The 10,715-nt window shown below is 42.8% G+C and overlaps 1 protein-coding gene across 1 annotated transcript; it reads left to right on the top strand.

Moving 5' to 3' along the window:
• Positions 1-4,398: 4,398 nt before the first annotated feature.
• Positions 4,399-8,253, top strand: LOC125524160 (uncharacterized). The gene is made up of 10 exons (XM_087538927.1): positions 4,399-5,124; positions 5,872-6,076; positions 6,194-6,262; positions 6,397-6,471; positions 6,562-6,916; positions 7,062-7,257; positions 7,352-7,444; positions 7,579-7,835; positions 7,925-8,000; positions 8,134-8,253. Exons 1-10 carry the CDS (start codon positions 4,399-4,401, stop codon positions 8,251-8,253), a joined length of 2,172 nt encoding a protein of 723 aa, XP_087395053.1.
• The last annotated feature ends 2,462 nt before the right edge of the window (positions 8,254-10,715 follow it).

Raw genomic sequence — 10,715 nt, 5'->3', positions numbered from 1 at the left:
AGTTCTTCTAAAAAGAAGAAAAAGAAAAATGATAGAACTGTGCAAACTTCTAGCGAACCTATTGCTGAACCACCTGATAATCCAAATGATATATCTATGTCTGATGCTGAAACACAATCTGGTAATGAACATGAACCTAATGAAAATGTTAATAATGATGTTCATAATAATGCTGAACCTAGTAATGATAATGATGTAGAAATTGAACCTGTTGTTGATCTTGATAACCCACAATCAAAGAATCAACGTTATGATAAGAAAGACTTTGTTGCTAGGAAACATCGTAAAGAAAGAGAACCTTGGGTTCAGAAACCCATGCCTTTTCCTCCCAAACCATCCAAGAAAAAGGATGATGAGGATTTTGAGCGCTTTGCTGAAATGATTAGACCTATATTTTTGCGTATGCGATTGACTGATATACTCAAAACAAATCCTTATGCTAAGTATATGAAAGATATTATTACAAATAAAAGAAAGATACCGGAAGCTGAAATTTCCACCATGCTTGCTAATTATACTTTTAAGGGTGGAATACCAAAGAAACTTGGAGATCCAGGAGTACCTACTATACCATGCTCCATTAAAAGAAACTATGTTAAAACTGCTTTATGTGATCTTGGAGCCGGTGTTAGTGTTATGCCTCTCTCTTTATATCGTAGACTTGATTTGAATAAGTTGACACCTACTGAAATATCTTTACAAATGGCTGATAAATCACTTGCTATACCTGTCGGTATTTGTGAGGATGTGCCTGTTGTGGTTGCAAACGTTACTATTTTAACGGACTTTGTTATTCTTGATATTCCTGAGGACGATAGTATGTCTATTATTCTTGGAAGACCTTTTCTTAATACTGCAGGAGCTGTTATTGATTGCAACAAAGGCAATGTCACTTTTCATGTTAATGGTAATGAGCATACGGTACACTTTCCGAGGAAACAACCTCAAGTTCATAGTATCAATTTTATCGGAAAAATTCCATCAATTATATTTGGAGGTTTTGGATTTCCTCTTCCTACTGTCAAGAAGAAATATGATATACTTATTATTGGGGATGTGCATATCCCTGTTGAGGTAACCTAGTGTTATTCGAAATTTCTCCGGTTTCATGTTAATCAGAATGGGTTTGTTAACAAGACTTGATCAACCTTGTTAGTGGATTCCTTTTGACGAGCATGAGATGGATGAAACTAGAAGCACAACCTTCTGTACCCTCTCTATACTTTCTGTTATTTAGTTGAAATAAAGTAAAAATAAATAATTTTCTGTCTGTTATCTGATTATCCGTGCAATATAAAAATATCTCGAAAATAAAAGTTCTCCAAATGCCCTGAAAATTAAATATGATTTTTATAGAATATTTGAGGATTTATGGAACAAAGAACACACCAGGGGGGCAACCACCTTGCCACGAGGGTGGAGGGCGCGCCCCCTGCCTCGTGGGCCCACGGTGGCCCTCCTCCACTTATTCTTCCAGCCACACACTTCATCTTCCTCCCCCAAACACGAAAAACCAACTCAAACCTGAGTCCAAGCTCGTTTTGCTGCCATTTTCGATCTCCTTGCTCAAAGCACCTCTCACAAAACTGCTTGGGGAGATTGTTCCTTGGTATGTGACTCCTCCATTGGTCCAATTAGTTTTTGTTCTAGTGCTTTATTCATTGCAAATTTGTGTTGCTTAGGTGACCCTGTTCTTGAGCTTGCATGTCAAATTTATATGGTCAAAAGTAGTTTTGATGCATGATATAGGCCCTAGGCACTTGTAGGAGTAGTTTCTATCAATATTATTGAGTTTGGTTTACTTTTATTTTGAAGTTACTAAAAATTTCAGAATTTTTCAGAAAATGATGAGGAGATTATTGAGGGGCTCGTCGAGCCAAAGCTCGAAGGAAAAGGCACCGAAGCCTAAGTATAATTTGCCGCGCACCGCGGAGGTTCGGGCGTGTGAATGGCCTTCTGAGGATTTCTTGAGAGCAGCCGGGATTTATGAAGATTTTCATGAGTTGGCTCATAATGCAGGCCTCACCGCTTTCCTCCATGACCAATGCGATCAGTATCTCTTACTCACAAATACCTTTGTGCAAAACTTTCATTTCCATTCTAGGAACTCGCCATCTACGGTGGAGTTTCATTTATATGATGAGCATAAGGAGATGTCACTTTATGATTTTTGTCGGATTTGTTTAGTCCCTTTTGGGGGCAAGACAGAAGAACCACATCATGATAATGTGGAGGGATTTATTAATACTATCACTGTAGGGGAGACTAGGAAGGTTTCTGATGCACAAATCACTAGCATACATTTTCCTGTCTTACGTTACTTTGCATTATTTGCTATTCGTTGCTTAATTGGTCGTGAAAACTCTGGAAACCTTAGTATCCCTGATATTATTATTTTGCTCCGAGGTTTATATAGTGATAACACTTTTAGTATGGGCGGCATTATTGCTAGACGGTTAAGTATGAACCGTACTAAGGGTCCCATCTTTGGAGGCGTCTATGCCACACGCCTAGATGCACATTTTAACATACCTATTAGGCATGCTGAGAAGGAGGAAAAAGTGCTGCCTCATGTTTATTTAGATTATAAAAGTATGGTGGCGCACGATAATTCGAAGGAGAGGACGAGCTCGCCTACTCACTGTATCGGCAGGCGCACATTCGTTTCGGGATGCGGGAAGAGCGGCGTATTTGTCGGACGTATTGTTGCGGCCAGTAAAGAAAGGGGAGGGTAGGCGGGGAAAGTGATCCCACACGTCAGATTGACGTCTATTAATTATAGAGACGGCGTGGAGTCACGCACCGTTTTGTACCGATGAAACGCGTTCCGTACCGATGGAACATGTGTGTTGGCCGAACGGAAGGGAAACGCGAGCCGTTTTGGTGCTAGGGCCGCGGCCGGACTGGTTGTGGGGCCAACAGCGAGGCCATATATCTATCAAGGGGAGGATAAGGTTGGAGCAGCGAAGACTCGCCCGATCTAGAAATAGCCATTCCCCTTTCCGTAGCAAGAACCCTAGCTTTTGTGGGATGGCGAACCAAGGTCAACAAGATCCGGTGGTCCTCCCCATAGTTCCTTGCCCGGACTGTGGGAGGGACGTGGTCATGTACGTCGCACGGTGAGGACAGAGCGCCGGCCAGAGGTTTTACAAGTGCCGCAATCACAATGTAAGTCCTTCCGCTGATTCTGGACGCCGATGTGTGTAGCTGGTACTAATTTTCATGATACGTTTGCAATCTCAGCCTGGGGCAGGTGGTTGTGATTTCTACCGCAGGCAGGAAGCATACGCCGCTCATTTGGGTGTTGTTCTGCCGGCAGCAGAGCCAGGGGATCAAATCCAAGCGGCTGTCGACCAACCTCAGGCGCAGATCAACCAACCTCCAGTTCATCAACCACTACAGAACCACGGACCGGGAGTGGAAGACGTTGCCGCCGTGATGAATCAGGTGGTTGCATCTCTTATGGGCATCGTCGATGGTGCACGCCAGAAGGGGGTGTTTGTGGCGGACGCGGCCTCCATTAACATCGGGATGTCAGTGGCAATCTTCATCATATGTGTTTGTAACCTTGCGCTGCTTGTAGCTGTCATTCTTATGAGGGCACAAGAGTAGGAGATGGGGTTTCGTAGTGGCAGACGCCTAGTAGTTTAACTATCATGTAGTAGTGTGGAGTTATGAGATGGAATCTGTGGATCAAGAACTGAAAGTATGATGAAGATCGTATTTTGTAATGTCCAAGTATGCGAAATATGAAATATCTAGAAGCTTTGCTTATGCTCATATGAATTTATTTTTCAGATGTTAGTCATATTGGTCAGAATGGGCTTCAGTTCACTTCAGGAAAATAAGATGGAAAATGGAGGGAAAAAAATGTTAAAAAGTTCTTCTGGTAATATAGCTGGAAGCTTTTTAAGACATGACCGAGAGTGGGTGGGATGGATGTGGGATGGGTGCGCTTGTGTGGGGCCGGGGCAGAGGCAGGTGCATCTATTGAAAGTGGTGGATATTAAATTATTACACATCTTATCGACATCTTCCCCAACCACCCACCCACTCCCTCCTCATCCGCCACCCATGCCCATCGTTCTCATTCTCCCGCGGCACGCTAGGCATCTCTGACCGGCGACGCAGATCTCCGGCCGGCCCGAGCAGTAAGGCTCGTTCTTTTTTGGCGGGCACGAGCTGAGGGGAGCTGGCCGTGCGCGGTGGTCACAGAAGAGACTGCAGAAGAGGTATGTACAAGGCAGTCGATATGTAGTTGTCGGTACAAGTAGTGGATCTGATGGTGGGCGACTACTGCTGATTTGTGGCATGTAGTAGCCGGTATAAGTGATAGATATGATGCTGAGGCGACTCATGCTGATTTTGTGAGATGCGTGTTTGCAGACTAGGGAGAGGATGTACTCGCCTGGAGGTGAAGACGACGGTTTGTATGGGGAACATGGGTGTGAACAAGATGAACCTGTATCGGTTACGTCGAGGCTGTCAGTCAAGCAGGTTGTGACAGTGGTGCAATCGTTCGGTGAGTACAAGAGGTGGCTGGTGTCGGAAATAGGATTTGGGGGTATGCTAAAGCTGCCACTGATAGCAAAAATTGATCTGAAATTGAGCTTGTGGGTAATGAGGAAAGTGGAGGTTGTGTCTCGTATGATTGTAATTGATAAGGATCGGAAACTTCTATTCACTCCAGAGGATTTCCACAAGGTATTTGGGGTGCTGTGCGGTAATAGGGATGTGCGTGGGAGGGATGGAGACATCAGCATACGTTCTGTTGAGTTCATCAAGGATATCATTGGGATGAACAGATCTGCTGCTCACAGTCTGAAGGCTACTGAAATATTTCTATACAGGGACATAAATGAGAGCTCAACCAAAATGGAGAAGGACTGTTTCCAGATTGCTTTTATTATTTTTGTGTTGGGATATGTGATTGCTCCGTCCACGAAGCATGACTATATGACGATTGATTTTTGGGGTGCGGTTGCAAATCCGGAACTAATAGGGCAATTTAATTGGTGCCAGTATGCGATGGACAAGCTCATGGGTGCAGTCATCAAGCTCAAGCATGATGATGAGGAAAGGGCAGCGACTATTAATTTATTCGGATGCCATTTTTTCTTCCAAGTAAGGCAGTTTACCTTTTCTGTAATTAGTTTTTGCAAAGTTGTGTGCTCGACTTCGATTCACTCTGTGTGTGTAATTGTGTTCTCATACTATTCTTGTTGTTTGTCATGGACAGATATTCCTTCTGGATAATATCGATCTGGGTTTGTTCAATATGAAACATGACGTGCTCCCCAGGGTGCAGTGCTTTGATGCAAAAAGACTTCGGGAAATGATCATTATGGCGTACTGTCCAAAAAATGGAGCTGTATCATATGTTCCTGCTACGGTAAGTTATTTTTTTTCATTTGTCACGAGTTTTGCAGATGCATGCAAGAGATGATGAGGATGATACTTTATTGTTAATTTCTCTCCTACTGGTGTTGTGGTACAGCTGAGGCCGGCTGATGATGTATGTTATAAGAGTGTGTTACATATGAGTGATGCGGTCGGTGGCACAGACATTGATGTTCAGAAAGATAATCCATCATGTTCGAGGCCAGTGTTTAATATTGGTGGTGTGAATCCACCATTGAGTGCCATTTCGAGTCGTGCAAGCATTAGTAAAACGAGCGTAGAGGGCAGCAAATCGGCACATGTTGTGATGCCTGATCCGCGCTCAGTTGGCCCCATTGAGTTCTCTAGCCACGTTCGGCAGAGTTGTCAAGACGACCCGATATGCATATTGTATTCTTTTTCAACATACTTTTATGTTCAAAAGTTTTTTTTTGTTTGTGCATCCTTTTTACATCCTTTTTTTGTGTTCAGTCTCTGCGGGAGTTGAGCTTATTGCTGAATGAGCAGAATGCGAGATGCAGATTGAATGCATCAGAGCTGCGGAATAAGATGCAGGCTGATATGTTCAGCTTTGCCGACAGGCTTGTATCGATTGTCAAGGAGCACTGCAGGTGCTGCGCTAGGCGTGGACTAAAAAGATGCATCACACTTGTTGAACAGGGTGTGGCCAGTGAAGGTAATGCAATTTTCCAGTCTTCTTTTAGTGCGGAAGAGGCAGTATCCAGCATGCGCGAGGGCGCCATAATACACAAAACTAATGCTCTCGTGGGATGGTGTAACCTTTCTTGTGCAGGTGTGCCAGGCACGTTTAAGACGCCTATGCGTCACGTCGGACGCCGGCTTGACTTATCCGATGATGATGGTAAGTTATCTCTTGCAAACCAATGTGGTGCAGTAAAACAGAGCTAGATTGTTTTGTCTTTGTGCACTTTTTTTCGTTCATGGAGTATGATGAGCTGACAATGCCATGTCATTTGTATGTTTTGTGTGCTACAGACGGGGGTGGTAACTATGAACCAAGGGAGAAGTCTCCTCGCGGCTCGATTCGTATTGGATGTCATGGTGCGCAAGGTTAGCTTTTGAAACAATTTTCTTATGTGCCCCTTTAGAATCGATGTACTCAATGAAGTGTAACACAAGCCAATTTTATGGTTTGTACAGATTCCAGAGGGTGTGTGGGGATGCAAGAGGATGGAGATGCAAATTTTATATACAACAATTCGGTTGCGGTGCAAAATGTTGCAAGTGTTGACAATGGAATCGCCGATAGATTGACAGTGTACGCACAAACTGTGGCGGACATGGTGCGATGCATGTATGAGACAGACGATGCTGTTGATGGTGAAGTTCGTTTCGGTGTTACAGTCCCTGAGGTACCCAAGCGTAGATATGTTACATCTGCTAGTTTTTGCAACGACCCATGGGGACAAGGTTACTTGCCACAGCCACCGCCAATCCCATTGATGTCCAAGTTTTATTCATGGCTATCTGGGGACAATGGCTTCTATTTGAATGGGTAAGTTGAGTTTGTACATTGTGAATTTTTTGTGGACATGATGTCTTACATTTTTTATGTGGTCAGGGTGTATGACTTTTTATTTTTTACTTTATAATGTCCTGTCATGTGCGGGCTTTGACGCTGATCCTGAATGATTGAACAGGTTCTGGTTTGTGGATCCATACCCTAGAATGCTCGAGGTGAATGCAGTGTGTGTGCAGCAACAGTTTTTGGGTGTGAAGGCGCTCGACCATGAGGTGGCAACGCTTGTTTTGCGGAGATTCTACCAAATGGATGCTGCTACAGCCCCGGTGAACAAATTCATGATGTGGAGGGAAGTGCTCGAGCCGGATTTCATGGTAAGTCAAGCAGATGGGTCTTTTTTTTGATTGGTCGGATGAATATCAGTGGTTGAGTTGCGGGCCTTATTTTTGTCAATATGCCATGTCCCAGATACATGCACTTGCGGGGGGAAAAGTTGTGCACGTCAAGTCAGTACAGAATCAGTTTGTGGGTGCTCGCCATGACATCACAGCGTGTCGAATGGTTCGGTACACAAAACATATCGCTTTTTATCAAAAATGATTTTTGGGTTGTGTTTTTGCATAAATTGCTGTGTAATTCACCAAATTAGGATTCACATGGAACAAAATTCATCCCGAATAATATAATGCTTGCAGTTCTTTGCGTTAGTCATGCTGGACCAGGGGTGCTCGGCATACATGTGGGACATGCTACGGAAGGATATTCATGTGTTGGATCCGATGTGTGCCCAAGTTGCAGGGGGACATCAGCGTCGAATGATGCATGAGGAAGCTGTGTCGCAGATGCACAATGCGTTGTTTTCATGTTTAACTGAATTCTTCGCAAAGTGGCATTGTACGTCAGATAGATGGAAACAGAGGTTTCCCAGAATAACGGAAGACATTTTCACAAGGTTAGTCCCTAGCAGTGTGCTATCAATGTTGCTTTTTGTACTGCTTACACGCAAGGCTTAGAGGAATGTGTGTGAATGTATGTTCTCAGGGAAGAGTCTGGTTTGTGTGCCATTCATGTGATCCGTCAGTATGACGGAGTAAAACTCAAGTGGCCCCTAAACAAGGTACGTCGGGATAGGTCATATTGTTCCATTTTTCCCCAGTAGGCACCTTTCTCCGTGTGCATATACGTAGCTAGATATATACACTCTAGTTTGTTTTCATGTTATATACGTTTGTGTGTGTGCACATCCGCAGAAAAATCTTGATTCGTTTAGGCAAATAGTCGCATACGAGACATTCCGGTACTGTGACGAGGTTGGATGCTTTGCTGCGGATCATATACTCCGGGCTGCCCTTGAGGATGAAGAAAGTTGAAATGAGGTTCAACAACAACTCGTGTAATGGTGGCTGGGGCAGTGTTCGTCAAAGTGTAGCAATTACATTCCAGTATGGTTTTTTTCATGGATCTATGTGAATTGACTGTAAGGGGAATGATGCACTAGATGTTTGCGAATCATTTTTATTTGTTTGCTTGTGTATTCGCTGTTTTTTTTCATGTTGTGTGCTTGTGAGAATGTAGAATTTTAGGAAAAGTTGGAAGTATCATCTTGGAGTGTGCCTTTTTATGAAGAGATCTTTTTTTCAGAGATGTCGGCGGTGGCAGGCAGCCGGGGACAGGGTTTTTGTTTTGATGGTCAGAACGATTGTATGGTCAGTCAAACTAAATTAAGTTTTGAATTATGGACTGCACATTTTTTAGGAGGGGAAATATGCGTTAAATGTGACACGAATTTGTTAAAAAAAGATTAAAATGAACCCCCATTATTTTATAAGATATTTCACGCAGGAATTTATTTTTCGAGAAGCTTGGATTTAAGAATTTATTTTTTAAAAGTTTAGGCGCCATGTACGCAATTAACACCTAAGTATGATTCTTCAAAGTTTTTTATCATTTATTAAAACATCTTTTTCAAATTTAATACATTTTATAGTTTATTGCCTTGTAGATTTTTAAGCATGGGTATCCATAGTTCCTTTCGGTGAGGCATATGGCTAAGGATGAGAGATCATTTGAAATGCATAAATATGTCATCCACATTTTTCTTTTGTTCATGAAGGAGATCATTGTGCATGCGTATCCCCCGTTTGATAATTACATATGTTTATTTAATAAGATATCGTTGTGGTGTGGATGTGCTTTCAAGTATGTTTTAAGTTTTTGTAATCGCACATAGTTGAATGAAACGTTTTCGGGGCGACGTGTTAGTCGTAAGGGGTTGTGAGTAGCGGCGAAGTTACCAAGGGATTTAAATAGTTTCAAGCTCACTTTAAAAAAAATGGAGAACAAAATTAATAGTAATTGAAGCAACGATATGAATGGTGTTTTTTGATTTTCTGATGATATTGTTAATGACAGGGACCCAATTGGGTCATTTTGTGTGTGCCACGGATACTGTATTGTTTGCATTTTTCTAAAAGTACAGAGTCGAACTAGGCACAATCTTCATGGAGACACAACAAGAGAAGTGCAAGGTGGTTAAGTCTACATTTTTAGTTCATCCATAAGTCTGTTATAGGGGCTGTCACAGGAATGACAGTGGAGCAGACATACATAGGGGGGTGATCCAGGCACTGCCAATGAAATGCAGGCAAGGATCTTAAGTTTTTACACACATAGGTGTAATATAAATAAGTTTGCTACATAGAGGGGGGGGAGGTTATCCATGCGCCGGTGGTGGACCGCAGGCAAGGATCTTTAGTTTTTGCACACACTAGTTTTAACAGAAATAAGTCTGCTAAAGAAATAAGTCTTGAGCACCCTCCGTCACTAGAATGGCAGAGGAGCACCGATGCACGACTAATAACGAGGTTTGCATACTTGCATATGTAGGGGGAGGTGCAAAGTTTCGCACATATGATTATGGTCTTCAAGACGACACACAATCTGCCTGGCACACGAGTTTGTGGAAGTTCACTCGATGATCTGCTCGTACATGATGTTGGGGTAGTCACCATGGTTGCCCTTGAGGGTCAGAACTTCATAGGCCATCTCCTTCCGAAGGTATGATATCAGGTCCTGCTTATATCATGTTAGATACGGAGGTATATATTTTTTGGATATATGTTTTAGGGGGGGATTCAACTTACCGTTGTAACCGGGGTCTTCAGCATGATACCGGTGTGCTCCCGAATGTAGTGAAGTGCATAGAATCCAGTCTCATCACTGCAATGGCACAAATTATGAATAGGCCAATTGTGTATGGTTATGTCCACTGTGTTTAGTGCGACTTTATCTGTTAGTTCGATAATAATTGATACAATGAGTTTGGAAGATGATGTATACCTGTCACTGCAGCTTCTATGCATTCCATAGTTGTAACGATATGTCCATGGGAAAGTAGCGAAATGCCAGTCTGGATACCACTCATGAAGGCACTGGCACAGGGAATGTAAAATGAGATGCTTCATTTGGGCGTGTTTCTTGACCATCCTTCTGGGTCCCGTGGAAGTCTCCATTGGATCCATAACAATCATTGATTTGTTGCCAAAGTCAACCTCATATACGCACCAGCCATTCTCAACTATTAGTGGAATTTGTATCTGCCCAAATATTGGACAGAGAGTTAGAAGGGAAGCAGTGTTTTTTAGCAAAGTCGAATATGTCTGGTAGGCATGGACAGAAACTAGTAAGGGGGGAGCATACCTTCTTGCACTCACAGACATTGAAGTGTAGTTTACTCTGGTCAAACATTGGAGCAAGCCTTGCCCAGTTTGGTTTGTCCCGGTTGAACTGGAATTCATCTTGTTTTTGTTTTTTCAGAAGTTATATCAGAGGC

Source organism: Triticum urartu, chromosome 1A, assembly GCF_056163025.1.
Source record: "Triticum urartu cultivar PI428250 chromosome 1A, HENAU_Tu73, whole genome shotgun sequence".
NCBI lineage: Eukaryota > Viridiplantae > Streptophyta > Magnoliopsida > Poales > Poaceae > Triticum > Triticum urartu.
The sequence above is the reverse complement of the archived record's forward strand: the minus strand, read 5'-3'. Positions and strand labels throughout refer to the sequence as shown.